We start from the raw sequence: 15,778 nt of genomic DNA, 5'->3' as shown, positions 1-15,778 counted from the left end.
TGCAAAATCACCATTTTGAGAAAATAACGATTGAACATTTTTATATTAGATATTGTTTTGCTGTTATTAGTCATACAAAATACATGTTTGGTTGGTCACAACTATTGTATTGTAACGTAAACATTTCGCTGAGAACGACTTTTTATATAAAATACACGTTTTTAATATTAAAATGGTGAAAATAAACTAGATGGGACACGATATGCGGGTACTTTCGAAGGCGAAGGCAAAAATACTCGCATATCAGTCCCATCTTATAGCATACTTTGTTTACCTTGCTCGTCAAAACGTCGATGTTCGGGGTTTCATTCCATACTGATATTTGCACTTTAACAGTGTATAATTCGTTAAAAAGACTTGAATTACAACCATTTGTTGATAATTTTAATTACTTTACATTACAAAATTGTTGTAGTTTCAATAACTAGGACTTTTCTTTAATTTAAGCAAAGTAATCATATATGGGACTGTTATGCGGGTACTTTCAATATGGGACGCAGTCAATTGGGTATTTTTTTCACATTAGCATGCACTAAATGGCCACTTTGAGATTTTTTTTTGAAAATATATTGAAAATGAACATTAGTCATGGGGCTAACTCAAAAGTGATGAAAAGTCAAATGGGACTGATATGCGAGTATGGGTAGTATAGTTTCGAAATCAATTGATTCAGGCGTGAAAAATATTTCCTCTCAGGTAATTAAAAAGACATAAAACATTACAATATTTTGTAATCTGTACGCGAGTATTTTTAATGAAAAAAACCAAACATCATTATTTTGTTTTTGTTTTGTGCGTAAGATTCATGATGTAAAATGAACATAACAGTTTTAAAACAGTTCAGTCATCACACTTTGTCTCTTACATACTCGGAGGGTTGGTATTGCTTATGTTTCTGCTAGATATATGATATTCGGTAGTATTTTAAAAAATAGTCCACATAACAACAACTAGACAACCCGTTTTAGCTAGCAATATGATCTGAAATTTGATTGAGTTAATCTTCGAAAGTGTAATATTTAAAAAGTATGCCGAACATGCTTAAGATGCGTAGGATGATGCGAATATTGTAACATTTTTATTAAACTCCTACTTTGCATACTTTGCTCCTACAATACAGAGACCGCAATTGAGCAAAACACCTTTAAAAAAAGAAAACCATGGTCCACATGGTGCTACGCTGCGGCACGAGAAGCATTCATAACATACGTTGAAATTGTAGATCGAAAACAAGTACTTTTTTATATAATTTTAATAATTGTAGGAAACAAAATTATTTTGGGTTCTTTGAATAATATTAGTAAAAGCTATACGAAAGTTTCGAAAAATATCTTCACCTGCTACGAATAGATTGATTCAGCATGACAAGAAAATTGTTGAAAAAATACAGCGTTTTCCTTTCAACTTTCAATGCTTAAGTCATTTTCTGTCGAATATTATCATCGTTTTAATATTAGTCATTTGAAAATGGGAATTCTGAAGCTTATGACGATTAGATTCTTTAAGAAATATTAAAAACAGCTTCTCGTAATAAAAAAAACATTCCATAAAAAATTCCTTAGTTTCGAATTTTCTGGGCACAGCAATCTGAATTTTTCACATCTATCGGTAAACCCTTCATGAATCTGTTGAATTAAGTAATGAAATTGATTACCTTATTGTTTAATGCCATTTGGTTGAAATGCCTTTATTTTTTATTTCAGTGTGTTTCGTGTACATTAAAAAAAAAGCATTGAATGAAAGTGAATGAACACGATGAAATGTGGCATAAATCACGAAAAAGGTACAATGAGGGACATTTGAACTGGTGAAACAAAATACCTTACGCGATAACAAATTGTGTTTTCGATGAACGAGAACGAAAAGTAAAATTGTAGCATGGATTTCCATAGGTGCAACATATGGCGAAAACAGGACATCCAGCTGTAATCTACCGGAACGAGTATGGTTGCGGCTGAGTGCGCTTTAATTGGTGGTCAGAGTCTAATTTATGTACAGCGTGGGTGGCTGGAGGTAATGGTGGCAGGTGGTGAGGGCGGTGTGGGACATTCGATTCCATGTAGTGTACTATATAGTCCCCCTCACTACCGCGCATTGAGTTCACACACGTTAGAAGCATAAGGATCAGTCTTGGTTGTACATTGTTTGGTTTTGTTGCGCTTGTTCGCTTTTACATTTGACAAAATACCGGGTTTTGGGAGATTGAGCATTGGAAGCAGACCGTGCTTATGTCGTAATTTGTTTATCCTACTTATATTTACAGTCAAGCAGCAACTCCTTACAAACTACGCTAGGAACGGTGCCACTTACGGCACTGGGACTAAGTTTATCGTCAGTCAGCTGCCCTGGCAAAGGGTCTGCGAATAAATAATTATAAATAAACAGCCGCCTTCCTTGGTGGTGCCAAAGCATGGAGGTTCAAACGTCGTTTCCAAAGTCGGAACCGGTCACCCGATAGCTAATGACGCTGCGGTTTCCGGTTGGCAGGTAGACGACCACGTTCGAATCTCCGCCGCTTCCTCCGCTGCTGGACGGCAAGGTTGCGAGCGCGTTTTGGTAAAGGTTCGACATGGTCATCGCAGCACCCGCAGTAGAATGGTTCCAACTGTTTGTGCATCCCGGCATTCCAGTGTCGCCTACCTTGATATACAGTTGCTCTTTCTGGCCCAAATTGTTCAACGAAGATATTTTCTTCCGCTGGTGCTGGCCCATCTGATTACCATCTGAGTCGCTGATAGCCGTTGGGTCTTGCCTCGTACCGGACCGCAACTGGTACGTCTGCATGCGGGGTAGTTTAAAGCGATTTTTATTGTGGCCATTCTTCAGTGCCCCCGCACCGTGTGTCGGTTGGACCGAGGCGGTAGAGCCGGGAGACCGAGTGACCGCTCCACCGGCACCGCTGGTACTGTTACTGCTTCCACTGCTTCCGCTGCTGGCACTGCTGGCCGCACTTTGTCCGTTCGAGCTGCCGTTCTGACTGGGCACGAGGTGATGATAGCCAACATTCATGGGTGCGTTTACACCGGGTAGCGTATCCACGGCATGGGACGCCAGCTTATTCTCGATGATATTGATTTTCTCGTTCGGACTGAAATATGATTCCGAGTAAACGTTTCGACCGTAGTCTACGCTGCCCGTGTCCGACGGTGCGCGTGCTATCGGAGCACATGAGTATGTTTCCGCGTTGTAATACAAATTACAGGCTTCTGATGCTGCTGATGGCGGTAATAGTTCATGGAGACTATCATTACCGGCCGAACCTCCCGGAGCAGTAATAAATCTCGAGTTTCCAATCAAGGTGGTTGTAGCGTAAGGTGCGGGCGATTGAGCCCCAGCCGAGCTGTACTCACTTGGTGCCCGCTCTAACGGGGCGCCTGGGTTCAGGACTCCGTGTGGCAGGGGGTTGAAGGACGATACCTCGGCGTAATCGCCCGGATAGTCCGAGTATTCAACGTACCTATTTGCACAACCGACGATAGGAGAAAGAACACACACAGAGGCAATTTCGGATTAGAGAAAAACTGCTGTCTGATCGACGCCACTCGGAGAAAACATAGTTTTCAGCTTTTGCTTGATCGAACTCGAATTATACCCAAAAAAACTCACCGACTGCGATTATTGTGATGGTGTATCGCCGGATGCTGGTGCTGCTGCTCGAGCGGAAGCGTGGAAGACGTGCAAACTGGTGCGTAGTCTTGAATGTGGTTCTTGTCTCTCGCACTATCCGACTGATGATTCCACACCATCCCGGAAGAATCCATCCAGAGGCCATTTCTCGGTATTTTCAATACTCCGCCGGTAGAGTGTCCTAAAACGAATGGAAAAAGGAAATGGAAATTTATCTGGTTGATTCTAAAACTGATAATGTTTTAGTAGATGTCGTACTGCAACTCCGTAAAAGGTAGAATTTTGAAGGCTTTTACTAAGACTACTAATCCTATTTTAATTTGTGAACCTAAATTTAAATTACGCAAAAAATCTTTTTTACTTAGTCCAAAGCATTTACTAATGATTTTATTAATTGACTTGTTAGTTGTAGTTAATAAAACCAAAAGCTAGAAATCATTTATAAAGGATTTTAAACTGTACTCTTACCTCGCAACGCTGCAAGAGCCGATTGCTTCATTATCATATGCTTTCGCTTCACAAACACCATTACACCGAAGGAGAGCATCATTAGTACCAGAATGGATCCAAGCAAAGCGATAAACCATGGCTTGGTAAGGATGTCATCCATATTGTCATGATTGATAGGAAATCGGTGGGACGTTTGATCGAGCTGCTTCGTAATAGGATCTAGTCGCAGCGTGGCAGGACTACTGAACGGGCCCATTCCAGTGCTGGTTGCGGCAGCAATGCTAACCGTATACGTGACCCCTTCCGTGAGATTTGCCAGAAGGAGCGTTGATGAAGCTGCATCTATCGTAACATTACTCAACACTTTCGAATAGTTCGACCTAATATCGACTCCGCGAACAATAATGTTGTAATGGAGCAGAATACCTGTTTGGTGTATTGTTGAGAAGAGGTTAGGAATAGTTTTGGAACATTTGGAACAGTACAAAATCCGGCCATTTACCGTTCTGTGTCATTACTGGAGGTGGCTTCCATTTCAGGTACACTGCAGAGGAGTTGAGCAGAAGCGCTTCCATACCATACGGGGGTTCAGAAGGAACTAGGACACAAATGGGTGGGGTTAGAAAATCTATATCTTGTGAAGTTATTCACACACACACACACTAAAATGAGAAAATGCTCACCATCTTCTAGAGTTCTTGCAACGCGAGAATTGGACGGTTTCCCTTCGACGGATTTGTAGAATGGCACAATGAAAAATTCATATTTTACGTATTTCTCTAAATCCGTAATGGAACAAGACGAAGCGCCAGCGTTTAATACTGTTAACATTTTGAACGAATGCTGGTTCTCCGTTCGATCAGGTTCCAAATTTCGCGAATAGATATAGAACCCTTCTACATATTTTCCGTTTATGATCTGTAGGATTATTTAGTTAATTAATGTTAAACCATAATAACGTAACAATTGACAATCGTCGTACCTCCCAGGTTAACTTCATGGTAGTGGAATCAACCGATGTAGCGTTGATAAGTTCCACGACGTCGCCAGATAGTAGACTAGCCCTAGCCTCGCTCAGGTCAATTCCTTGACTGCCGCTGTCGCTCTACACGTCATTTAAACAAAAAAGAGTGTTTAAAACGTTGTAAAATACACCAAATAAGTATCCTTTTCAATGCGCTATTACCATGCCAAGCAGAATAGGCTCGGACTGTGGGCTGGGCTGTGAAATGCCGTGAGAGTTTTCAGCCCGCACCAAGAAGTAGTATGTTTCCCCAGCGCTGAGCCCCGTTTTGGTGTAGGTGTTGTCGACGATTCGGCTGGCCACTCGTAACCATCCGTCTGTTAGGTTTCGGCCAAAAATTTCCACTATATAACCGAGCAAACTGGACGCACCGACAGCGCTACTTCGCATCCATGATATCGTAACGGAGTTATTGGTCATTTCGGTCACCTGCGGTTTCCCCGGTGGCCCGGGAAACGTGGACGCTTCTGGTGACCGGTAAAATTTTATGTTAGGATTCGTGGGCACTTCGAGGCGAAGCAGTGCACTCCAGGTCGTCTTGCCTGCCTTGCTGCTGGCGACACAGGTGTAAAGTCCGCTGTCATCGACTTTGTTTAGATCCGCTATCGTCAAAGTGCCCGTCTCGGAGATGTTCGTCTTGGCCGAGGCTAGCACTGGTATTCCGTCCTTGTACCAGGAGATTACGGGCGGCGGTGTGCCAGTCGCCTTGCAGGGCATGATCGCTACCGATTTGACGGGCAGCGTTTGGTTGGCCGGTCCCTGTAGTATCAGTGGTGGGGGTCTATCATTCTGAAGGTTAGCACTTAGCACTACCCGGGTGCTCACGCTTCCGACGTTATTCACGGCGCTACACACAATCACCTTTCCATTATCGATGCGAGTGACGTGAACGATTGATAGAACGCTCGTTCCGTCGGCATTCTGGGTTACCTCGATGTTGCCGGAGCGGCTGCCCGGGAGCAAAAGTGTTCGATTGCCTTCGACAGACCAGAACACCGTCGGGTACGGATGACCAGTGGCTTGACATTCGAACAGTGCCTCTGCTCCCATCTCGACTAGTTGATTTTTCGGTCGTATCAGGAAGCTTGGTTGTGCTACAGCAAGGCGAGGGAGTTCAAGAGTTAGGTTGTGGTCAATAGAATGAATAGGGGATGTGCAGACAAGCTGGTTAACTTACAATGCACCACCAATGTGCCAGATGCAGTAACGGACCCGACGGCATTGTCCGCTTCGCAGCTGTACTCGCCCATATCTTCGATGGTGATGTCATCTATCCGTAGACTTCTATCTTCCAACACTCGTACACGTTCTATTGCGACAGAGAAAACAGGCACAGCGTGAGAGTATGTACAACACGGAGTAGAAGTGACGGCAGAACTCTTCGGTTGTACCAACCACTTCGATTTGGATGCCAGTGATTTTGAATTTATAGAAATAACTCAATGATTTATCTGGGACAGCTGCAATTGCTCTGGCACTTCTCGTCCATGTCAATGGATAAACATTCATAATTTCTCTCTAGTCTCTTGTTGCTGTTCCTTTAAAACGCCTCAAAACCACAAAATCTAGCATATGGTGGGTTTACAGCAACAGCTGAGTCAGCAGCCATGTTGTGTTGTTAAAATCTAAGAAAATCGTTATTTTCATTTAATTCAAATTTAGAATTTGACCAACTGCAATACGAACTAAAAGAAAGGCTATGAATTAGCACTTAAAAAAAACACTTACTAAGCCATTTAGGACAACAGCAATTTTGTCCGACAACATGTACAACTTTTCTCCAACAATGCGTGCATGTGGTCCATCGCAGAATAACGTACAGGACGTTGTTAAGTGGTGGTGGTAATTAATTTATTTCTAACCGCCTCAATTGTTCGAGGAAAATGTAAGAACCATTCGACAGGGCCGGTAGGCGAGGATTCGACCAGTTTCCAGATCCGGCCCAGTTTGTGCAGTTGTGCAAACGTGACAACTTTGTTCTGGTCAACGAATTTATGGGCCTAACCACAACCCTTTTAAAGGCCAGAAAACCCAGCTCACGTAGTCCTTTTTCTGTTGTCCTCGCTCATAGCCAGCCCCCCAGTCAGCAAGCCTTGTTCTAACAAGCTTGATAAACAAGCTAATAATAATACGACTAATGACAGTACACAAGGCACTACTTTATCCCATTGTTGCTACGTTAACTATTTGGCACGTCTGATAGAGTCCACCGGTCCATGCATGCCCTCCTGGCATCCATTTCCGGCTGTTATGAACCCCGTACTGCTATACGTACCGAGCGGCATATTTCCGCCGGATGCCGAACGCCTCCATAGAACATCTGGCAATGGGTCACCACCGACCCGGCACTGAAACACAACCGAGTTCCCGGCCACGATGGTCTGGTTCTGTGGTCCTCGTATAAGGAATGGTTTCACTGTAAAACATTAGCCAACATAGAACAGAGTCGTTGTTAAACGCCAAACGGCCAAACGGAAGACGCTGGATGAGCAGAACATAGATGCTTTCGTACTTACCATGCACTCGGAGAAATGCGACGGCAGATTCGCGGATGCCGATAATATTTTTCGCCACACACTGGTACCGCCCGTCATCCGTTTGGCGAGCGTCTTGTATGGCCAGATTGCCACCGTCCACGATGCGAATGCTGAAAGTAATGATTTATTCGGTAGAGATGGTGCCCTGAACGTCAACTGATCAAACTCGCAAGCGGATAGTTAACTTTTGCTAATGTATGTTAAAGTTCCCGGCTACTTGTGGCTCCGGTCGGAAGTGATGATAAGTATCAAAACTATTATTATTCATTCGTAAACTAGGAATCACCATGGCGCATGGCGAAGGGGGTAGCAAAGAGGGGTATTGTAAATGATAGTGCTCATGTGAAACTTCATAAATAATGCATCGGAAGAGAAGAGTAAACAGAAAAGTACATGGTAGGAATACTGACCGCTTGGAGTTGGTAAGGTCCAGAGTTTGGCCATTTTTGCGCCAGAAAACTGTTGGTTCCGGATAGCCTCGGGGAGGACCGCACTCTAGTAGTACCGTTTCACCTTGCGCCACCCTCGTATTCTGTGGTTCTAGGCGAAACTCTTCCCGTAGAACTAGAGGAAAAGGGCGAAAAAGGGATCTCACGATTAAAATTATAACAGGATGTTTCTCATGCGCCTGATAATTCTTCATTCTGAAATATCATAAATAGTCTTGTGGTTAAGATTCGTAAATTTTAACATATTTTCCTCCCCTATGGTCATTTCATCTAGAAATATTATGTGCTTAAATGTCATGCAAGCTAAGTGCCGGAATTTCACCTTATATCATAGGAGTGAGACTTTCTGACTGATGGCCAAGAAACCGAGCAGTAGCACAAAGTTATAATCCATATCAAAAATCCCTCCGGACGGTAATCCTATTTGATGATAAATACCAGGTATTAAAGGGAACTTTTTCACAAAACGAAATCCTCCGGCAGAAGAACGTTTCTCCACGGGTTGCCACATACTTCTAAAGGGAGATTGTGGAGAATAGATGCGAAAGATAATGGCAACAATGCACCCCAGCCAGTAGTGAACGTTTGAATTTCCGACCAAACACACTCGAGCAGTTGTTTCGTGAGAATGGTGATTGTGCGAAAAAGGATCTTTGAGCAACGGGAGGAGTATAACGTGCCGGATAAAGCACGACATCAAGAACTTCCAGTGTCTAGTGCGTCGATTACATTTCGCAGGACGTGACTTGCTAAACTTAACGGCAACGAATATTTTCCATCCAGGTTACTCTACCTACCAAAAACACAGCGATACCGAGGTCACGTTAACTTCCCATGCTGATTCTCTTGGAACGGCAGCACGATGGACGCAGTACGCAGCAGCAAATATCGACTGCTCCCAAAAACACCATCGAAAGATTAATACATGGTAAGTTGGCCACGTTTTTGTTGAACCGAGTACAGAATGTGACACCATCGATTTTGTCCATCGGTGGTTTAAGGAATGGGACGGAAGAGCTCTTTCAAACATTCCGGATTGCAAAATCATTTGTCAAATATCCTAATCCCACCGATTTTATGAAAATGGATCGCACAAATTGGATTAACTAACTTCACCACTAGCAAGCAGCATCTGAGCTCAGCAGCACAAAAGAGCGTTTCCTTGCAAACGCTGAGGGTCGATATATGTAATTTTCTCTGAGGAAGTCGCTGGCACTTGGATAGATTATGCAAAACAGAAATCTAGCTGAGCGAAACAGGAAGCACTACGGCCAGGGAACCAAACACGCGGAAACGTTAGAAAGAGGGCTAAACGGCACGATAATTGCTGATTTTCACGCAAAATGGCAAGCAATTACTATAACTGGGTGAGCGAATCATTGAGGGCGATACAAAAACTGCTTTTCTAGTGTACAAGCACTTGGTATGGGTGAGTAAGAAACGAATGGAAACGAATCGTTTAGCTCACAAAAGCGCCTTGCAGACAATGATGATCCCTCACCGTCTGTAACACGTCGCAGAGTAAAGGTCTTTATAGAACGCTAGAGTCGTTTTACTCTTCACATTCTGAAGGGGATACCGTGACGGAACAAAGTCATCTGTCGCCAATGAATATTTTCGCCCAGTTCAACGAGGACGGTTTACTTTTCTTTTGCAGTTCGCACTCTGTAACCCGTCATTTTTCGCCAGCGTCTGTGTATGAGGCACATATTTTAAACATCATCAGCCATTAGCGCGGTTGAAAAGAAGCAGATGAGACATCTCGCTGTGTGGCTCAGGGTGATGCGCGAAGCACTGAAAAGCAGTGGCAAACCGGTCTGGGAAAAAGATTGTAAAAATTAGCACACCCTTGTCGCGTGTCTAGCTGTAACAAAAAAGGAGCAGGTGATTTGTGGATCACAGTGAATCGCAAAGAAGCGTAAAATGTCTTCTCCTGCCGCATTCATCAAATAAAAAAAATGCTAAACATTTTTAGTCCAATTCTCCTATTACTACAGCATGATGCTCAACGTTTCTGGTGTCCTAAATATGGATTACTAGCTTGACGCCCCGGCGTTGCTCGGTGACGAAGGGATTGAGAAAAGAATTATGGTTTTACTCTTTACTTGAAAGTTTGAATTAATTTATTAGTTACAATAACGGCAAATTTAAATGTATGAAATTTCATAAATTTCCCCGTGATGTATAAACATTAGGGTAACTATGTTGGATACACCTTGACATTTGTTTACATGCTTGTTTTGTTAGTGTTAGTAAAACTGAGTTTAAAATGTAAAATTTAGATAATTTTATCAAAAAATAGTGATCAAGCAAACCTTCAACAACATCTGCAGTACTTAAACTTAATGTGTGAAAAGTTTCAGAAGCGACGGTTCAGTATTGGTCCAGTTTTTAGTGTACACAGAACTCCATACATAAAAAAAGCTAAAATATGTAGTAGATACTCAACCCGAGCTAACGTCCGGTTTCAGCGAAGAAAAACATCAATGTTTTGAATCTTGGTTTTTGCTTTAAACATCATATTATCATGTGAGAGTATGGTTTTAAATTTTAAAGTAGATGAGAAACGAAGAAAAACACATTTAAAGAATAACACAATTGGAAGGATTTTTTTTTTTGAACTTCTGTACTTTTGTACATTTAGGGTTTAACTACTTATGATTTCACTAGTGCAAAAACTTCTCAAACACTCATTTAGAGATTATTTGTCTTTTATTGGTAAATGATCAGGGTCAACATCAATCAACTTTGTTCATATATCAGTTTAGCAAAGGGTACAAAGAAAGCCAACATAAGCTGATAAATTTTAAAAGTTATTATTAAACAAAATTCTAGAAGCATTACGCTTAGCTTGTTTGTACAAGATAGCAAAGCATAGCTGTATACGACCTATTATTTATGACAAGTTCACTCGTATAAATCTTAAACATTTCTACCACCGAATACTCTTTCTCAGTCACTATTCTTTACATAGCTTGGTGCTTTTTTTTCTATTTTCACATTTGTCAGAATTTACCCACCCGAAATATCCTAGCTTGGAGTAGTGTACGCTTTTCCTACTGGACATTACGTCCATTTTACTGTTCTTTTCCTGCCTACATGTTGTGCTATCCTACCAAATTCCTAGCACGATGCTATTTTTGAATTGGTGAAAGATATGGTGGCGTAATAAAAAAATGCATAACGTTAACATAAATATTTATGAAACATGATTTGTTTGGTGTAGTTTTGATGTAGGAAAGCTACCAGTTTCGCCAAAAGAAAAACTACCTATACAAAAAAATATAGAGATGCAATATACAAAGAAAAGCACGTTGAGTAGTGCTTTTGAATTTTCCCAGCCTTTTCAAATAATGTTGTGTTTTTAAAAAATTAAAAAGCGAAAACGGATAAACAATTGTTGTATTGGATTATGTTAGAATATAAACCATACAGTTCAATATGTTAAAAAGGCAAGTAATTACTGCAAAATTCGGCAAGTAAAGTACATACAAATTATTGTATGATACACTAACGAAAACGGGTCGTAAGCTAACATACACTTTTAAAAGCAAAAGTTTATCAAATTCGTTAAAGTAGATAAACTCAGGTAGAAAACCGTTTTCCTTTACTTCGACTAATATGTCGAGCAATTTACTTTTGACATGAACACAAGATACAATTCATGACGTTTTATCTACACAGTACGTTATGCACTCAAGCTATTACATTTAAGCGCTTCAATTTGGTCGTTATTTATCGATCCATTTTTTGTTCTTTCGAAGACTTTCCTTTAACTGTTTGGCCGTGATTATTCTTTACTTCTGTTCCGGCTATAAATTTGCATCCACCAGTACCTACCTGACACCTGAAGCGTTGCGTTGTGACTTCTAGCTACACCGAGCTCATTCTTCGCTTCGCACCAGTAAACGCCGGCATCGCTTTCGCGACGTGAGTGCACGACCTGGAAAATTAAAAATCGTTCGATTACCTTTTTTTCTAGCTCCTGCAGGATAGACATAATTTGTTCCTCACAAGAAGGGCTGAGGAAATTCAAAGTTCATTGAAAGGATTCAATACACAAACTAGGAAAAAGCAAAATAATTTTAAAGCCTATTTTAAGTATAACCTTTACTTCCCAGCTCAAGCGCAACAAACAGTCTTTACCTGTATAACGAACAAATGTGCTATGCCTTATAGAGGTTTTTTTTAAACTAAAACAAGTTACAGAATCTACAGTAAAGTGTAATCATTCTTTTAATAAATCGATATGTCTGTTAGGGATTATTTTTAGACGTAACTATTGCAAAGCGACCTTAGCCCAAATATCATTTTATTACTCTGGATGAGAAAAATTGGATGTTTCCTTCAGTGTCTCCATGCTTTAAAACTATCGGCGTTATCATCGTAGTGACGATTCACGTCGTTATCCACGTCATTGTGCCTTCAAATGCTCCTTATGCATCTCCCAATAGGACGGTGCTTGTTAGAGCATGACATCTATCTACGAGGAAGGAAATTCCCGGCATCCCCGAGCAACGAATTGCTCACTTTTGTACGTCCTCTGTTGTGTGTGCACCACGGTCTCATCTCATGCTCGTTTTACATCAACATGGCTCGATTGTAGATTTTTTGTTATGTTTCAGTCGGGAAGCGCAGCGCAAGAGAACCAATGGAAAATGGCACATTCATACAGTGCTGTGGCAAGGAAAATGTGCAACGTCCAATGTAACGTTCCTGGTGCACGTTGATAATGTGCAGGGCTTGGGCAGTAAATCGTTCTGAGAGTTGAAAAATTAAAAATTCAAATTGACGTCGTCTAGGTTCTGGTCGATCGGCAGAATAGGGCGGGAGTTATCTATCCATACCTTCAGGAAAAATAATCCCCCGGCGGGAAGCAGGATTTTAAGGGAACCCTGCTCTACTTTAATCGGTTCACCATCCTTGAACCAGGTGACTGTCGGTGTCGGGACGCCTTCCGCTTTACAGTTCAGTGTGGCCGGCTCGTGGCGAGGTACAATGACGTCAAGAGGGTGCTCGGTGATCTTGGGATGCTCTAATGCTAAAAAAAATAGTTGAGGTGGAATTAGAAATTCACAAACATCATAAATCTATTCCTAAAGTTGAGGGAATTACAATGTAAAAAAAATTAGATAACATTACTATAGTTTAAAAATTGCGCTAAATGAACTTGAAATGTAATTCATAATATCATATTGAAACCTTTAAAAGCAGGATGTATGAAATAATCTTGCTAGCGTGCTTTTCGACAATAGAGTTCTTCTATTTTTCAATCATCCTTCAGCATACCAATTTCAATGATTTAATTTTGCATTTGCAAAGCGTAAAATATCAGGAATTTTATTTCATAAATATTAGATAAAGAATATTAACACTAGCACGCTCCAGCAAAGCTAGGCCAGATAAATTAGAACCATCAGAGAGTGTTGAGCAGGGCACGAGGCCGAATGGAAGAACAACATTTTTGTATGCATAATTGAAATTGCATCCAGCAAAAGTTTGGGCACAGATGAGTAGCTCGTGGTTCGGTGAAAAAAAAACCCATGCCAGTTCCTTGTATAAAGTGCCCTGCACCTCCAACAGCGTTGTTGCTGTGGAAGTGCTATGGAGTTGTCCTTACAAAGAAAGTTTCATTCATTTATACAGGAGCAATTGTGTGGTTTGCACTGGCGGGATCTAGTAGAATAGCCTTAAAAGCATCCCGTGCTAGCTTATCTTCCAAGGGCTACAGCCTAGCCTTGAGAAAGGCAAAGACATTCAGAAAGCAGCCTTATTGTCACGAAAAAGCGGCATGCGACTCGCTTACGAAATCGCTTTACTTTGCCTTACCACCGGCGATTGCCACTGACATCCGTTTGCTCGTATTCAGTAAAGTTTAAATAAGTTATCACAAGAATGTGATCGCAGCAAAACTTCTGCTTAGGTTCCAATCGCACCACACAACACTCTAGGTCGTGGTACGCAAACGAATGTATTACGTGCAGCAGATGAAGGGAGCTTCCGTGTTGTATGAACATGCAAATTCCAGGACAATCTATCCACTCGCAGTAGCTCGTTGACGCAACGAAATTTCCAAAACGGATCCAACCATAAGCGCCCCTGTTTATCTCTTCAGTAGTTCGCTGAAAGCTTGATAGCCAAGAAGGCATTGCAAGAACGCACCGGTGCATCTTGTGCTGTTCAACCGACAGCGGCAAAGTTTTGCTCGAAATTGCATTGTAATTAACAATAATAATAAACCAAACTTTTGCCATATTTAATCCGCATGTTGTGTAAATCACGTTCACTTAGTGTGAACGTGGATGTCGAGTGCAGTGGGGCATTTATCTGACTGGCGCCCGTGCATGCAGCCTGTGCGGTGCTATCATGGCGTATTCAGATGGAAATTTTCAGCCCACAAGCAACGCCACAGCACACATGCTACCATAGGGTATTAACTCTGTTTTGGATAGCTTCCAACGATGAATTTTCACCACCTGCATGTGTTGTTTTTGGCGGAACTAGAATATTTCAGCCATTTCAAGGCGCTGACGACTCTCATGATATTGGGTATGACAGGTCGCTAAGAAGAGTCTTCTATATTAGCACCTTCAGTTTTTGCTGAAGCAGTAATTTGCTGTCCTTATGTTAAAATTTAGATTAATCAATTATAAAATTCTTTTATAAAACACCAAACGGTTTAGGCATCCTGTAATATTGCATTTGTTGACCGTTGTAATCCAAAAACAGCTCAACTTTGAATTTTAGTATCAACGGGACGAGAAACACTAAAAAGACAAAATTTTGAGTTCCGGAGATCTATTAAAATAAGATTTGGATAACAATTGCAAACATAATCAATTATTATTTGTCTAAGAAGTAAAACATTTCTCTAACTCTTCTGCAACGATATCTCTTTGTTTTTTACTAATGTAAACTGAGTTTTCGTATCGCTCAAATGAAAATTATGTCACACTCCATTGTACATCTATATGCACATTGAAAAACTCAATTTCTTTCACATTTTTCTTCTGGAAAAAACAACTACACTGAACTGAAAACAAATTATCCACTAGTTAACCATTAGAAAAGAATTGAATCAAAATGATCAGTGCTAATTTATTAAATCAGTCAACGGCAACTTTAAGCGTAAAAATTTATGATATCATAAAAATCTGTGTTACCAAAAAGTTTCCAAATTGGATGGATCCGTTGGTCATTTTATAATTACCTATTATTTTGATTTGGTGTTTTATTTTCTTATTGATAGTTTCATACTTCGATCGATCAAACAATGGTTATTTAAGGGTTAAAAGCTTGTTCAATATCCTGGCTGGTTTCAATGGCAACAATCCATTGGTGCTGTTCTAGGTTTTTTACGACCAACCCATGTTTCGTGCAGACGTCCCATTGCTCAGAAATATTCAATGACACAAATGAGTATGTTTTCGACCGACTTGAAAGAAAACACTAAAGATGTGTTGTTACCTTACCACTCAAGAGTTCGAGTATGTACTAGGAGGCTTATGAAAGTGCTGGGTTTTGAACACCGACGGGACTAAAATAAGCAGAAAATATTCAAACGTTGTTCGTTTGAACCAAAGTCAGCCATCGTTTTGTTTTATTTGATTGTCCATTGGACATATTTATTACAATCTGCCCGAATTGGCTAAACCGACCAACAACCCTTTCAACTGAGCGTAGGAGGGAAG

General features: G+C 41.0%; 1 protein-coding gene across 1 annotated transcript; it reads right to left on the bottom strand.

Annotated features, from left to right (window-relative positions):
- Nucleotides 1–2,055: 2,055 nt before the first annotated feature.
- On the bottom strand, nt 2,056–15,457 carry LOC131264450 (roundabout homolog 2-like). Its single transcript, XM_058266750.1, has 14 exons — nt 15,454–15,457; nt 12,935–13,128; nt 11,928–12,030; nt 8,049–8,202; nt 7,618–7,748; nt 7,377–7,517; nt 6,279–6,410; nt 5,264–6,195; nt 5,060–5,182; nt 4,761–4,995; nt 4,580–4,675; nt 4,096–4,503; nt 3,607–3,808; nt 2,056–3,457 (listed from the first exon to the last, which is right to left on the bottom strand). The coding sequence occupies exons 1-14, from the start codon at nt 15,455–15,457 to the stop codon at nt 2,419–2,421; spliced, it is 3,894 nt and encodes a 1,297-aa protein (XP_058122733.1). The 3' UTR covers nt 2,056–2,418.
- Nucleotides 15,458–15,778: the final 321 nt, after the last annotated feature.

The sequence above is a fragment of the Anopheles coustani genome, chromosome 2, assembly GCF_943734705.1.
Source record: "Anopheles coustani chromosome 2, idAnoCousDA_361_x.2, whole genome shotgun sequence".
NCBI classification, from domain to species: Eukaryota; Metazoa; Arthropoda; class Insecta; order Diptera; family Culicidae; genus Anopheles; species Anopheles coustani.
This window is presented reverse-complemented; position numbering and strand designations above follow the sequence as displayed.